Source organism: Lathyrus oleraceus, chromosome 3, assembly GCF_024323335.1.
Source record: "Lathyrus oleraceus cultivar Zhongwan6 chromosome 3, CAAS_Psat_ZW6_1.0, whole genome shotgun sequence".
NCBI lineage: Eukaryota > Viridiplantae > Streptophyta > Magnoliopsida > Fabales > Fabaceae > Lathyrus > Lathyrus oleraceus.
In genome coordinates this window covers 256,190,336-256,207,321 of record NC_066581.1, presented here as the reverse complement: position 1 = coordinate 256,207,321, position 16,986 = coordinate 256,190,336, and the positions used below count along the sequence as shown (strand labels likewise).

The 16,986-nt window shown below is 35.8% G+C and overlaps 1 protein-coding gene across 1 annotated transcript; it reads right to left on the bottom strand.

The window, feature by feature from the left end:
* Positions 1 to 4,848: 4,848 nt before the first annotated feature.
* LOC127130716 (protein MAIN-LIKE 2-like) lies at positions 4,849 to 13,806 on the bottom strand. The gene is made up of 4 exons (XM_051059684.1): positions 12,761 to 13,806; positions 12,586 to 12,676; positions 12,045 to 12,501; positions 4,849 to 4,985 (listed from the first exon to the last, which is right to left on the bottom strand). Exons 1-4 carry the CDS (start codon positions 13,426 to 13,428, stop codon positions 4,849 to 4,851), a joined length of 1,353 nt encoding a protein of 450 aa, XP_050915641.1. The 5' UTR covers positions 13,429 to 13,806.
* Positions 13,807 to 16,986: the final 3,180 nt, after the last annotated feature.

Below are 16,986 nucleotides of genomic sequence, written 5' to 3'. Positions count from 1 at the left end.
GAGCAAGTCCAAAGGTCTTGTCAAACACAAAAATATAACCAACGAATTATTTTCTCATCCCCACACTCTATTATTCTCAAACAACTTTTATACCAAAAACAGATACACACATAAAAAAAGGGATCCCTAGGAGTACCTAGGACACTTTGTGTGCTAACACCTTCCCTCTGTGTAACCAACCCCCTTACCTATAATCTCTGACATTTTATTAGTTTTGATTTGAAAACTTCTTATCTTTGGGTTTTATTCGTACTTTTCCCTTTTCCTTTGGTAACAATAAAAGCGCGGTGGCGACTTTTGTCTTATTGATGTTAAATTTATCCATAGCTTAATGGTCATGAATTTAATGCTACACCTTCCATTGGCCAATGACATCTCAATATCCTAAGGCTAATTGGTTCATCAATAACTTATGTTAGATGAACCAATACAAGTACGGATGAGATTAGGTCCATCCTTTGATCATTTTCTTTTTGAGTGTGGTATGTTTTAGGGGTATGGTTCATTATACCATATCTCTAACATGCATTAGCACCTAAATTTCTATTGCCCTGCCTCAGATAATTGAGACTTCTATATAAGTCCAATTACGATTGCTTAAAATGGCGCTAAATTTTGACCCAAAAGGAATAGCATTCTAGTAAGTGGGATTGTAAGTCTCCCCCTTTCATGGTATTGTGTGGAAACTTGACTTTTTGTCCTTCCTTTGGAAGATGTCTTGGTTCACGGATCCATGCTTGTGAATAGAGGGTTGAGTGTTCTCCAAAGAATGACTTAATCAATTAAAAAGCAAAACACCACTAACATCTAAACAACTAACATTTGACTAACTTTTATTCTTATTACTTTTAATTTCAAGTCATTTACTTTATGTCATTTAAATTCAAGTCATTTACCATTTCATTTTCCGCTTACATATCATTTAACTTGTTTATGTTTATGTCATTTTCACTTTGCTCATTTGAGCCATATATTGTGATTGTATATATTTGTTTGTGTATCTTCCTTGTGTTTGTGGTCTTAGGACCCTAAAATACCTAATAAACAACAAAAACCCTAAAAAAATAATTGTGTGGACTGTTGGATTTGATCTGAGCTTTAGACTTAGAATTAGGCAACACTCCCTATGCAAAAGGTTTTGGCCAATGCCAACATTTCTAAAACTAAGTTATTATGAATTGAGCTCTCATCTGATGCAAGTTTTGGGATCCACTTGAGTTCATCTGCTACATGGTCTTGATGCAATTGTTACTTTGAACCTATGTCTAATGTCTTATTCTGAGCCATTCAAGGAGTATGTCATCTGATACATGGGAAGATTAAGAAGAAGACTATGAAGTTGCTAGCTTGGATGTGGATATCTTTATTTGATGCCTTGCTCTACATTTTTTTACTTGCATATTGATATTGCTTGATTCCAAAGTCCAAAGGAAAAGTGGGTTTCTATATGACACTCTTGTCTATTGGATTGCATCCCACTGGTCAGATCTTTTCAACCCTAAACTTTTAGTTTTTGCTTAGGATTAGTCTATTCATCTCCTCCCATTTCTTAAATTTTAAATCTCTCCCCCTTTCAAAATCTTCTTTGCTTGTGATTTCTAAACTTAGACTTTATTGCAAATTAGAAACTTTGGCCTTACGCCATCGCATTTTAAAACTCTTTTCTTAAATCAAACTTGTGAACGAACTTAACCATACTTGACCTAAAATTTCAAAACAGACAAAAAGAACTAACACTCATTCAAAGTCTTTTAGGCCCTTTGTGCCTCTTTTAAATTTAAACTTTTGATAAAAGAAACCCACTCACTTTAAAATTGATACCATGAACTACGAGGTTTTGATCCCTCATTTTTGTTTTGGTACGTAGGCACAAGTCCGAAGTTCTTGTCAAACACAAAAATATAATCAATGAAATTTTTTTCTCATCCCCACACTCTTTTTACTGCAAACATCTTATACCAAAAGACATACACACATGAAAAGGGCTCCCTTGGAGTACCTAGGACACTTTGGGTGCTAACACCTTCCCTCTGTGTAACCAACCCCCTTACCTGTAATCTCTAGCATTTTTTTAGTTTTGATCTGAAAACTTCTTATCTTTGGGTTTTGTTCATAATTTTCCCTTTTCCTTTGGAAACAATAAAAGCGCGGTGGAGACTCTGGTTTTATTGACGTTAAGTTTATCCATAGCTTAATGGTCATGAATTTACTGCTACAAAAATTAAGTGGCGACTCTGCTGGGGAGTAGTCCTTAGTGGGTTTAGCCTACTTTTTATGTGTATATATTTGTATATTTGATGTTTGTATACTTGTTTATGTGATATAATCTGCTTGTTATGCTTGGTGATCTCTGAGTGGTGAGATAAGTTCTAACCCGAGTTTGAGTGCAATTAAGATATGAGGATGGTATAGTCATGTTTGACTTGTGTGGAGTAGTCCTTAACAAGTTGGCTTGAGATCCATCTACTAAGTGGAGACCCTTTTGGAGTTACTGATGCCACACAAGTTATTTGTGGATAGGCATTACTTTCTCTGATTTGGGGTCCGAGAAGCTGAGGACCGCAGAACATTTAACCTAACTTTTCCTATTTAGGACATAGTGCGGAGACTGTTCAGGTTTAGACTTGATAATAGTTGTTACGCGATACTACACTCAGACGAGTTTCTCTTGAGAATATTATGGGTTGATGAGTAAATCATCCCAACCTGTAATATTCGATAGATGGAATTAAGACTCTGGGAACCTTTTAGAACATGATCTATAGGTTTTTATCCTTAGTACACTCCTTTGGGATGGTTCTTAACCTGACTCCATGCTCGTGACTCACAATAAACCCTTTGATTCTTGGTTGATCCAATCAAGTCTTGTCAATATCAATGGAACTTGGGTGTTGATAAGGTGAAAAACATAATCCACCAAAATGGATGATTGATCTTGACAATGGCGTGATTCATCCCTTGACCTTTGTTTGTCTTGTGTGTGATCCCTTATTTGTGATTGTTGCATTCACGCATTCATGCGCATCATCACATTCATCACAGAAAAAATAACTTCAAGGAACTGAGGTTTTTAGTTGCAAATTATTCAGACCATGGATTATGGACGAAAGAACACTAAGAAGTACAGTTTCAGATGTCCGGATTTGAAAGAGCTAAGGAAGCTATCATATTTTGTATTAGATCCCTTGAACTTCAAGCAACATGATGGAAAGATTCTATCTGTGTTATCTACTGATGTGGTTGAAGGAATCTTGAGTGTGTTGGTTCAGTTTTATGACCCTCTCTACCGTTGCTTCACTTTTCCCGATTAGATATATGTATCTTATTTAATTAATGTGTGTGAAAAAACTCTATGAGGGGGCTTGAATAAATCATAGAGTTTTCACACCATTTACACGTAGGATGTTACACATCTCGAAACACACACCTATTGATCATGTAAAACTTAATTTAAATAAACATGCAACACCTGTCATCGCATGCTCACCTTCACTTAGGGAATCATCGCAGCAGAAATACTCAATTAAATCACACCAATTTAAATATCATATTAAATCTCATATCATAATTCAAAAACATTGACTCATAAGTCTTCTCCAAATGCTTATTACACCAAAACCTAAATTACGAGAGGATAAGTTATGTCTTAAAAATTTAAACATAAAATAAAGAAATTGCTCACCTGTGCTACATATCAAAGCATAACTAAAACTAAAACCACATAACTAAAGAAAATAGCTCCAGGAGCTAACTTCCACTCACAGAAGTGTCTCTACTCTTGAGTATCTGCATAATGCTCATGTAAAGGCAACATTCAAGCAGAAGGGGTGAGAAATCACATTCAATAATAATAGACATATACTGTAAGGTAGGATAATAACACATCACCCTATACACATTCTCATTCACAATATATCTCATTACAATCTGACACCCAAACTCATCAATCAATCACAACTCAACAATTATGCATATAACTCATTATGTAATACAACTAGATTATGCAACTTTATGCATATGCATGTGGTACCAACTTAATATTTGGTTCTCTCTAGAACTGGGTCCCCTGTTATTAACCCATAAACCCCCTCTTCTGAGCTCCAAGTCCCCTCTTTTGATCATGGGACACGCCGCTAGTTTCATCTTTGAACTAGTTGACATCTCTCTTGACACAAATCTTATGATGCATGATCATATCATCAAATCAATGTGTTAAGACCCATCTCTGATCCTAACATAAATGCATTGACAACTCAAGTAATCCCCTCTCTGAATTACATCACACAAAAAATCACAAAATGCACATTCTCAATCAACGGTACAACACAAACATGCTAATAATTCATCTCAACAGAATTATATTTCAAACTACACATCAATTTAATCAAGTCATTATGCAAACATAATGATCAAAACAATTAATCATACAATGTTACATAAACAATATCAAAACATAACTAGCATACAACTACGTAGTTCTCCCTTTGAACTAACACCACCACAATAATAATTATGCATATTCACATTCAAGCATCACACAAGTCAATTAATCAAGTAGCAGTTAACATGAATTGCACGACAACACAAAACATATAATCCAACTCAACGCTAGAAACACAACCACCGACATTACACCTTAAAAAAATAGTATATTCACATCCTTAAGTGCATATTCATCCTCTTAAGGCATCACCATGAGATATTATTACGCATTAGCCTTCCAACGCTTTGAACCGCATCCCAACGGAGTCACAATCTCAAGTTATGATATTTTTTGTTAGGCATAGTGGAAGTCATGAGGCTTGACGGACGTCACCCAAAACTGAGTTTTTTCCCACGGCCAGTTCGTCACAAAGTCCCAGAATCCATGGGTAAATACCCATAAATTACTATTCTACGTTTCGATTTCGATAGAAGCTCTTTCAAACCTCCGATTTCGATTCCGTAAAATGCCATGATCTCAGAATTCGACGTACTACTATTATCTAATGATTAAAATAATAATTTAACACTTATAATTCTCAATTTTCTCAAAAACATATTAACCAAAATGCTTCAAACCTTCGACAGTGGTGAAAAATATTAACAATTTCAAAAAAGTAATCACATACCAAATTATACGCAAAAAAATAAACATCAATTCAACCAATCAACATCATAATATTATAGAAACTGAAAATTTCATGAATAACCCAATGCCCTATTGGAGGTTAAGGACTCATCTACCCTATCCTCATACATAAGCTCTATTAAAAGTTATTCTCTCCCCTTACCTTGTTCTCCTAGCAGCAATGGTTGGTTCTATTCTTGGTTCTTCTCTCCTTCTATGCTAGCTCTCCTTTTGCTCTTCTCTTTGTCTTAGGTATTTTACTTTTCCAATTCGCATATGGTCAAAAACACTTTAACTCCCTAATTTTCTTTTTATAATAACAAAATTCTTAAATTTTGGATTTATCTTTCTATCCTCACTTACTCACGAAAACCCAACAATTCTCTTCCTCTTTTATTTCCTATATTTAATTATTATATTCTTATTATTTCATCTCTAATAACAAAATAATTAAATTCACTAAAAATGTTACTACTCACATTATTTAATTTAATAGTTAAAATACTATTATTTAAATAATAAAATTAAAACATTATTTTAATTAATAAAGTATTTTTAAGTTTTTCTATTTTTCTCTAATTATTCTCCACGCCCTACTACAAGGTGACTCACCCCATCATACTTATTTATCTATTCAATTAAAATTCTTTTTATTGGAATTATTAAGATTCTAAATATCTATATCGACTCCAATAAGTCACAAGTTATTATCTGCACCTCTGTCTATAAGACATACACTCATTCCCTCTTATTTATTTAATTATTCACACGCGTTAATTAAATAAAATACATAGAAATCACAAAGAATTCACAAATAACTTAACTAAAATAATTTAATAAAAGCTTGGGTGTTCTGACTCTCCCAATTAAAGAATTTTCGCCATCGAAAATTTCCTTAAGCAAATAGAGTCGGATACGACCCCCTATATGGCTCCCAATCGATATGAGGCACGTTAAACAAATCCTCCGCACCCGAAATAACTTAGAGGAGGAGAATCTTATCCCCCACTTATTTTAATCCCGCTCCTACAGACAAGCGGTAAGGAAAGCAAACGAGTACCGATAGTGTTTCACACACATGTCGTGTACTATGGAATAAACAACATTGAAAAAGTCTGGCTGAACGGACTGACATGCTCTGATACCACTAATGTAACATGATATTTCCCCAACGCGTAAATATAATTAAATTCGATATTTTTCAAAACATTCACACATATGGATTTACACATCTGGAAACACACACCTGCTGATCATGTAAGACTTAATTTAAATAAACATGCAACACCTATCATCGCATGCTCACTTACACTTAGGGTATCATCGCAACGAAAATACTAAATTAAATCACACCAGTTTAAATCTTATATGATAATTATAAAGCATCGACTCATAAGTCTTCTCCAAATGCTTATCACACTAAAACATAAATTATGAGAGGATAAATTGTCTTAGAAATTTAAACATAAAATAAAGAAATTGCTCCCCTGTGCTACATATCAAAGCATAACCAAAAGTAAAACAACGAAACTAAAGGAAATAGCTCCAGGAGTTGGCTTCCACTCATAAGTACGTCTCTACTCTTGAGTATCTGCCAATCCCCATGTAAAGGAAAAATTCAAATAGAAGGGTGAGAAATCACATTCAATAATAACATACATGTACTGCAAGGTGGGATAATAACACATCATCCTCTACACAATCTCATTCACAATTTATCTCATTAAAATCTTACACCCTAACTAATCAATCAATCACAACTCAATAATTATGCATATAACTCATTATGCAATGCAACTCGACTATGAACCTATATCCATATGCATGTGGTACCAACTTAATATTCGATTCTCTCTGGAACCGGGTCCCCTCTTCTGAACCCATGAGCCCCATCTTCTGAGTTCCGAGCCTCCTCTTTTGATCTTGGGGCAAGCCACTAGTCATCTCTCTGAACTAGCAGACATGCCTCTTGACACAACTCTTATGATGCATTATCATATCATTAATTCAATGAGCTAAGACCCTTCTTTGATCCTAACATAAATGGATTGACAACTCAAGTAATCCCCTCTATGGATTACATCCCACCAAAATCATAAAATACACGTTATCAATCAACGGTACAACACAAACATGCTAATAATTTATCTCAACAAAATTAAATTTCAAACAACACAACAATTTTATCAAGTAATTGTGAAAACATAATGATCACAACAATTAGTCGTGCAGTGTTCCATAAACAACATCACAACATAACTAGCATACAACTACATAGTCCTCCCTTCGAATTACCACCACCATGACAATAATTATGCATATTCACATAAAGGCATCATATAACTCAATTATTCCTACACCATATACAACCAAATCTATGCATACAAAGCATCATCTTTCGGTAATCACATAACAACACAAAAAGCATTATTAATTTAATTATAACAATTAAATAATTTTTCTAAATCAATTATTAACATTCAACAATCCAATGTAACCATGAAATTAATTAATTCAAGTCACCCAAAACATGCCCTGTGTAAAATGTTTGTGTGTTGGTTATTTTTAGTGAATAATGTTGAAGTCGCATTCGAGCGGTTAAACATTTGGTTGTATGCTCGCGTTGAAATGAGTCAAAGACTATTCTTTTTATGAAAAGTTTGTTTTAGTTTCACGAGGGCGAAAAGATAATTTGATGAGTTGAGATTGATTTTAAGTGTGGAGGATGAATAACTTATTCGGGCAAAGCGTGCGATAAGCCTTCGATTGTTCGAGGAACGAATGAATGTGTATTTATCCATTCCTCTTTTAATTCTAGATTTGTTGTGAAAATTGTTTGTGGAAGGAAAATGTTCGTGCAGACGAAGCGTACGTTAAGCCCTCGATTATTCGAAAAAAACAGATGAATATGCATTCACCCATTCCTTCCATATTGATTAAAGTATTTTAAGTGGGAAGTTTAATTAGAAAGAAATTGAACTGTTTTTGGATTTTTTATATTTGCGTTATTTTTATTCTTTTTTTGGTATTTTATAAATGATTAAATGAATATAATATTTGGATTTAAATAAAATAAGACTAAATAACTAAGAAAATTAAACAAAATAAAATAAATTGAATTTAAATAAAATAAATAAAACAAATAAAGTAAATAAATCCAAGGGGAGTCAAAGGAATTGGGGTGGTGAGAATAAAAGGGAATTAGGATATAAATGGCCCAAAACTCTCCACACACCCCAAATAGAGGCGTGTGAAGAGTAAATGGAGGATGTTATAGGGTCCAATTGGCCCAAGGTTAGACAACCTTAATTAAACTTTTAAAATAAACCAAAATGATATTTACAAAATAAATAAAAATGAAAAAAAAAAAGTAAACCAAAATTATAAACAGAAAAAGAAAAGGAAATACTAATAAACAAACATGAACGCAGAGAGAGAATCATTATCATCTTCTTCTCCAAACATACATACACCATTTTCTTCTTTCAATTTCCTTCGAAACACAAAACTCCATGGAGGATCTATGAGGTGGAGTGATTCGTGCTATCGTCGGTGGATCTTCCTCTTCACTCTTTTTATCTATTTATGGTGTGTGTTGTTGTTAAGTGGAGGATGATTGTTTGGGATATGATGTGATCATGTGTGCTTTGCAAGTTACGTGCTTTGCAAGATGTGTGTGTGTATGTGTGTGTGAGAGAGATGTTTTTTGTGTCTATTATGTGAAAATTGTACACCTATTTATACTAATTTGCAGGTTAGCATAAAAGGAAAACAAGTCACATTGACAAATTACGACTAATTAAAAACAAGAGATAAATTATGGCCAATTAAAAATAAAATGATACATTGCAACCCTTTGAACGAGTATGACACATTACGACCAATTAGAAACAAGGATGACAAATTGTAACCAATTAGAAACAAGGGTGACAAATCGGGTAAGATTATGTACATTATGATTTTTTATTTTTTTTATTATTGTGATTTAAAATGAATAAAATAAAAAAATTAATAATTAAAAAATACCTATTTGACAAATACGAAAATAATATTAACACACTCCAAAAAAGTCAACATTCGACTTTTTATTGACTTTTTTTTACTTTTTAAATTAAAACATGAATAAATAATAATAATATATTTTTATATTTTTTATTTTAAAATGGGCCTAAAAATGAAAACAAATATAAATTCTTTTTATACATCCAAAAAAGTAAACTTGTAAAATACGGGGCAAATTAGTGGTACGACAATTACTCATATTTAATTATCTTTAATTTGAGAGTATAAAAGACAACGGTCTTCATACATTCTTTTTGTGAAATATAATTAAATATTAAAAAGGATTCAAATTTTATCCATTGAGATATGAAAAGAAACAATAATAAAAATAAGAACATAATTAATTTAGTATAGGATCTCGTTGTCAACTCAACTCGAGGGTTTATGCTTAAATCAATTACATAAAAATAAAAAATAAAAATTGTGTAGCAAATCACTACGTTGCATGCTGTTGTTACAATATGAATCACACAGTTCAACAACAAAATTGTTGCAATTTTAAGGTTGGTAGTCACACAATATTTAATGTAAGAAAAAGAAATTTAAAAAAATTGTTAAAAGATTTTTAATATGTATATTCAAAGATTTTTAATATGTATATTCAAAGATTTTTAACAAAAATTTTAAATATATATTTGATATGTATATTCAAATATTTTTAACCGATTTTTTAAATTTCTTTTTCTTACATTAAATATACATAATGTGAATATCAACCTTAAAATTGCAACAACTTTGTTGTTGGATTGTGTGGTTCATATTGTAATAACATACAAGTAGTGATTTGTCCGACAATTCTTTTGTGTGGGTAATTGAGTTTCAAAAATATATTTTTAGAAATTTTTTAAAGATGTATTTTTGAAATAAATTTATTCGTTAAATTAAGATGTGATTTAAAAACAAATAAAATATGTTTGAAAAAATATTTTTAAAAATTAAAGATATTTTTAAATTTCCTCATGATACATTAAGAAATCTCTCATGGAACATCCTCTCAGACCCTCATAAAAAATATATCAATATAATATCCATGTCCCCTTGCTTGGTTGGTGTGCCTACGTTATTTGTAATGGTTTCATACTGGATTTTTTACTAATATAACCCAAGTTTTTAAATTATTTCCCAAAATAACCCAAGTTTCAAAAAATTTCCCAATCTACCCCACCTTTAATAGGGAGGCGCCAATTGGATTGGCGCCCCCTCTTAAAAATTACAAGGAGGCGCCAATTGGATTGGCTAGGGCACCTGCCCTAGCCAATCCAATTGGCGCCTGTGTGTATTTTTTAAGAGGGGCGCCAATCCAATTGGCGACTCCCTTAAAAAAGCCTCAAATGAAAAAACTTCCAACATGAAAGTTGTAGATCTTTTCAAAACAATGAATTTGGATATAAATTTTGCAACATTTGGATTTTTTTTGAGAAAGTTATGGGTAGTTGAAGTTGGACTTCTGAGTTTTTCAACTGTTATCTGACCTATAATGTTTTGTATTATTGCATGTGTTTCTTTTAGGAATATGAAGTTTTGTCCAACATAACATTTGAAGTAGACATCTTAAATTTTCCAATGCACTTGGTCCCACCTCAAAATAATTAAAAATGAGTGAGTTAGGTATCTGCGAACTTGACCCAAAATTAGGGTTTTTGTCAAAACAAGTGTATGTGAACTTTGTCAAAAGGGACCAACTTCAAGCCCTTTAGTATGAAAGATAAAAGCCTCAAATGACAAAACCTTCAACATAAAAGTTGTATATCTTTTCAAGATAATGAATTTGGACTAAAGGTTTGCATCATTTGCAGCTTTTATGAGAAAGGTATGGGCACCTGAATTTGGACTCTTTGACATTATAACTGTTATCTGAGTCATAATGTTTTGTATTATTGCATGTGTTTCTTTTAGGAATATGAATTTTTGTCCAACATAACATTTGAAGTAGACATCTTAAATTTTCCAATGCACTTGGTCCCACCTCAAAATAATTAAAAATGAGTGAGTTAGGTATCTGCGAACTTGACCCAAAATTAGGGTTTCTGTCAAAACAAGTGTATGTGAACTTTGCCAAAAGGGACCAACTTCAAGCCCTTCAACATAACAATAACAAGTCCTTGAATTAGGGTTTTTGACCTATAAATTTTTGTTTTATGAAATGTGTTTATTTTAGAATTATGAAAGAAACTTAATGTTTGGAGAATACACAAAGATAAATTTGACATAATACAAATTGATATTAATAAAATTTGGATTTTACACAATGAATCCTAATGGTGATGACCGGGATCACCTAACCGACCTCCGGTCCCACATCCCCTAGCTACCCTAACCCTTGGCCCTAACCCACGTTGACGATTCTGCACCGGTGTTTGTTCATCTGATGGTCCAGGAGCGTCATTACCTCCTACAGGAGAAGATCCGTTGAGGTATTCAGCCAACTCAGCATAGTCTTCAGTATTCAATGATGGTGTAGCGGCGTAGCTGAGCTCATGACCCATGCCAGAGAAGTTGGGGTGTGGTTGACTCATGGATGGGCGACCAGGACGGTTGAAGGGGGACATGGGTGACAATGATGGGTCTAGGAAAGGTTGGAAAGGTTGTTGGGGTGTTTGGAAGAGATATGGTTGTGGGATGTTTTGGTATCGTGATGTTTGGGGTTCTTGGCTACGGTAGGTGATGGGGCGGTTAGTGTTTTGGGTAAGGCGACTTTGGTAGGGTGATGGTGTGGGTGCAAAGCGATGTTGGGTCGAAGGTTGATGGTCCATTTGTTGGTGGTGGTATGGGGGATGTTCTTGGTTTTGGGGTTGGGTGAATGGCATGTTTTGGTTGTATGTTTGTGTGTTTGTGGAACGGAAAGTTTGTTGGATAGGTGGTTGTGAGTAACCGGACTGAGATTGTTGCTGGGGGTTAGATGTTGAGCCTTCTTGTGTGTAAGTTGTCTGGCGTGGGTCGTAGAGGTACATATCATCGGCGATGAATTGAAATCCAACTGATCTATACCAAGCCATATAAGTACGACTTGGTTTTACCTCATTTGGCATGACTGCGTCAGTTAAGACATGGTCATGACGGTGCTTCCACTTGCGACACTCTGATCTTGCGAAGGTTTGCCAAGGGTTGAAGTTCCATTGGTCGTTCACTTTGCGCATATGCCATTCTCCTAGGCTAGCTGGGGGATCTGGGATATTCTGGACCATACCAAACTGCAGCTTCACACGATCGGTGTTGTGCAGCTCCACTGTTGTGAACCGTATTATCGGTGCGCATGTTGTCCATACGGCTGCGTCTTCAGGGTTGATCTGATGCTCATGTTCCATATTAAGGTATGGACGCCAAATGAACTGAAATGTTAAAGACAATAGGATTTAAATGAATGTAGAAAAAGTATACATAATATGAATAAATAATGTAATTATTTTGCTTACGTCTGTCGGTCGAAGGTGATCCAACAGGTTGCGATATTGAGTAATACAGTGTCTCGGACATCTGCTGTAATTCATACCGCGTGCCGACCATCTACACCAAAAAGTTTAAAAAAATTAGTTATGGGTAATAAACTGTAAGGAAGGAAGTAAAGACATAGCAATTTAAACAACTTACTTTTTTGCATATGGAAAAGTGAAGGGGTTGCTATTGACCGGTGCTAGAGACGGTAGTCTTGACCATCCCCATGCTTGTAGCAAAACAGCACATCCAGAAAATGTAGAAGTATCTTTGTGGCAGTTTTTGCACAAAGAACTATAGAGATAGGCTAGACATGCGGATCCCCAACTATAACTACCTATTCTATCTATATGTCTAAGTAAAGGTAAGTACATAATATGCATGCTAGAACCACTACCTTCGGGAAATAAAAAGGATCCTAGTAACAACATAATGTAACACCTAGTTTTGATGATTCGAGCCTCTTCAGTAGAATGCTCATCTAAATAAAAACTATTATAATATGACTTTAGGCGAGATAGTAGTATACCTTGTCCCCTAGCATTATCATCTAACAAATCAACGTTTAAAAGCTCCATGCAAATTGAATTAGGAAAGTTGGTCTTACCATTAACGGCTTTGCCTTCTATTCGTAGTCCTAAAAGCATGTAGACGTCTTCTAACGTCACGGTACACTCACCGGTTGGAAACCAAAATGTGTGTGTCTCTGGCCTCCATCTTTCGCATAAGGCTAGAATGAATTTGTTATCTATAGACCAAGACATAATTTTGCTAAGGTGACCAAAACCGGCGAGTTCAACATAAGGTTGAATCATCGGGTCCATGTGGACAAATTCGTGGACTCTAGTGCGAAACCTTGAGACATCCTATAATAGAAATAATGAAACACATGACTAAGTCGGTATTTCAAAATAAAATGGGGTTGGTGGAGATGAAACATAAAAAAGAAGTATAAGAAAAAACTTACGTATGTTGCGATGTTTGCAACTGTTCCTCTGTGTGCTTCGCCCATTGTGAGTAAAGACATATTGTTGGGGAGTTAGTGTAGATGAAAATGGAAGATTTTGTAGAAGATGAAATTGTAACAGAAGTAATGTAGATGAAGTAGTGAGAAATGTAGATGAAGTAGTGAGAATGTTGGTGTGAAAGAATTGGTGAAGGAGTGAATCAATTTATAGGCAAATGGAAGAGTGCATGAAAAATTGTGTTTGCATGGTGTCTCCACCTCATTTGGCGACCATGTACATTATTTAGGAGGGGGCGCCATTCAAATTGGCGACACCCTAGGGCACATGCATGCAAGCCTAGTTCTGAATGCTTGGTTTCAAGGACTGACTAAGGGGGGCGCCATTCAAATTGGCGACCATGTGCAAGTCCTAAAGGTAGGCGCCAATCCAATTGGCGCCACCCTTTGCATGCTCAACACGTGGCATTGCTGTCTCCTGCATGCTGAACAATTCACTTATGGATGGCTTGCATGATTGACACATCATCTCTGACCATCTTAGGTGTCCGACACGTGTCTGTCTTGTCTCCTGTATGCTGATGACTACCTTCTTGATAGCTTGCCTGGCTGACACATCAACTCACACTGTCTTGCAGGATTGACACATCATCTCTGACCGTCTTAGGTGTCCGACACGTGTCTGTCTTGTCTCCTGTATGCTGATGACTACCTACTTGATAGCTTGCTTGACAGACACATCAACTCTTGACTACCTAGCATGCTTGACACATCAACTCACACTGTCTTGCATGACAGACACCTCATCTCTGAACTAGCTAGCATGCTTGACACATCAAGTCATACTGTCTTACATGACAGACACATCATCTCTGAAATTACTTGCATGCTTGACACGGTATCTCAGACTAGCTTCAATGTGAGACATTAATACCATCTATTTAAGTGTCTTACTATCACATTCATCTGCACTTGCAAAATACTTTTCATCTCGAAAATACTTTTCATCTTCACTCACTTTCATCTGCACTTGCAAAATACTTTTCATCTCCAAAATGTCATCTTCATCATTATACAGTATCAACGTTCACTGCAACGGTGAAACTTTTGAGTCTGAGCTTCATGGTTTTTGTTTTAGAAACACTGATACCATTAGAGTTTCGATGAAGAGAAATGCAACCTTTTTGCATTTCAAAAAAAGAATACAATCCTTTATACAGGGAGGTATTGTGTCAAGGATGACATATCAGAATCCTATATTTTTTGAGAATGGTCAATGCAAGTTTTTCCCCCTAAAGATACGAGACGATGAAGATGTGCAAAGCATGTTTCTTAGTCATGAACATTCAGGCATGGATTCTATCGAGTTGTACATTACTCTACAACCATGTATACCGTCTCAACAGTCTCAAGTAACATATCAGGATCCAGCTGGTGGAGATGATGCAGATGATGCACAATGCTCAGATGAACTCAACCCAGAAGCAGAAGTAGAGGTCGACGTTGTTGATGAAGAAGAAGAGGAGACTGAGATACAGGTTGATCACATCCTGAATAACGACGATGAAGATGAGGCTCAACCACCACCAATACCTCCTACTCATGTCTATATTCCTCCTCAACATATGACAAATATGGATCTTCACGATGATGAAATGTCCGACAGTGTCTTCTACAATCCGTATCCGAGACCAGTAGGAGAATTAAAGGTGGGAGACATGTTTCGTACCAAAGAGGAATGTGTCTTGGCAATCAAAAAATATCACATGAACAACTTTGTTGACTTTACGGTTAAACGCACTGATTCAAGAAGGTATGTTATTGAATGTTGTAACATGCTATGTAAGTTTCGTTTGGCTGCATCTTACAAGAAGAGAAATGACTCTTGGGAGATCGCTTCAATAGACCCACCACACAGTTGCGTCGCAACAACCGTTGCACAAGATCACCGTCAACTGAGCACAGCATTGATTTGTCGAGACATTCTGCCATTGGTAAACAAAGACCCATCAGTGAAGGTGAGTATAATTATATCACATATCCGAACAACATATAATTATACTCCATCTTACAAGAAAGCATGGATTGCGAGGACAAAGGCTGTTGAGCAGGTTTTCGGCAACTGGGAGGACTCATTCAAAGAATTACCACGATTTTTATGGGCACTAAAAACTTATGTCCCAGGAACCGTGGCAATTCTGGAGACAGTGCCAGCAATGATGCCAGACGGAACCTGTGCTATAGGTAATAGAATATTCCACCGTCTCTTTTGGGCATTTGACCCTTGCATCAAAGGTTTCGCATTCTGCAAACCTCTCCTGCAAATTGATGGCACTTGGTTATACGGAAAATACAAGGGTACGTTGCTCATGGCAGTTGCACAAGACGGTAACAACAATGTATTTCCCGTTGCCTTTGCTCTTGTTGAAGGTGAAACAGCTGCTGGATGGGGTTTCTTTCTTCGACATCTCAGAACGCATGTCGCACCACAAGCCAATCTATGTCTGATTTCTGATAGACATGCTGCCATCGAAAGTGCCTACAACAACCATGAAAACGGATGGCATGATCCTCCTTCTACACATGTCTACTGTATCAGACACATAGCACAAAACTTCATGCGTGCTATAAAAGATAAGAATCTTCGCAAGAAGGTGGTGAATGCTGGGTATGCTTTAACTCAACCGTCTTTTCAATATTATCGTGATGAGATTCGACTGTCTAATGAAGATGCGGGGAGATGGATAAATAACATCCCAGTAGAGCAGTGGACAAGAGCATTTGACGGTGGTTGTCGATGGGGCCACATGACAACAAACATTGTGGAATGCATGAACGGGGTTTTCAAAGGAATTCGAAACCTGCCGATAACCGCCTTGGTAAGATCAACCTATTATAGGTTGGCTTCTATGTTCGCAACCAGAGGCGAAAGATGGAGTGCAGTGTTAATGTCTGGACAAGTATTCAGTGAATGTTGCATGAAGGTCATGAAAGAGGAGAGCATCAAAGCTACGACACACGCTGTAACCGTGTTTGACCGTCATAGACAAAATTTCAGCGTCCAGGAAACAATGGGCAACAGCGAGGGGAGACCAAATTTAGCCTACGCTGTTAGACTAAACACAAGTTGGTGCGATTGTGGAAAATTTCAGGCCTTCCGCATACCTTGCTCCCATGTGTAACACCTCAAAATTTGCCCTCCTTTCTTGGGACTAGCATTAACATATTTGCATTTTTATTTTAGGACATTAGGCATTTCATGTTGCATATCATGTGGTTACATTGTGCAAGCCATCTTTCCAAGTCTTGATCAGGAGATGAGGAAGTCAAGTGCAAGCCTAGGGTTTACTGACTGATCATGGCCATCTGAGGATTGGGCCGTGAATTAGGGTTTCAGGATTCTCAAGGATATTGGTAT

Bases quoted from the DNA above. Each gene is read 5' to 3' on its own strand.
- LOC127130716 (XM_051059684.1), bottom strand. From the start codon at position 13,428: ATGGACCCGATGATTCAACCTTATGTTGAACTCGCCGGTTTTGGTCAC. The intron at 12,677-12,760 runs GTAAGTTGTTTA...TTTTTGGTGTAG, and splicing joins ACTTTTCCATATGCAAAAAA to ATGGTCGGCACGCGGTATGA. The intron at 12,502-12,585 runs GTAAGCAAAATA...TTAACATTTCAG, and splicing joins ATCACCTTCGACCGACAGAC to TTCATTTGGCGTCCATACCT.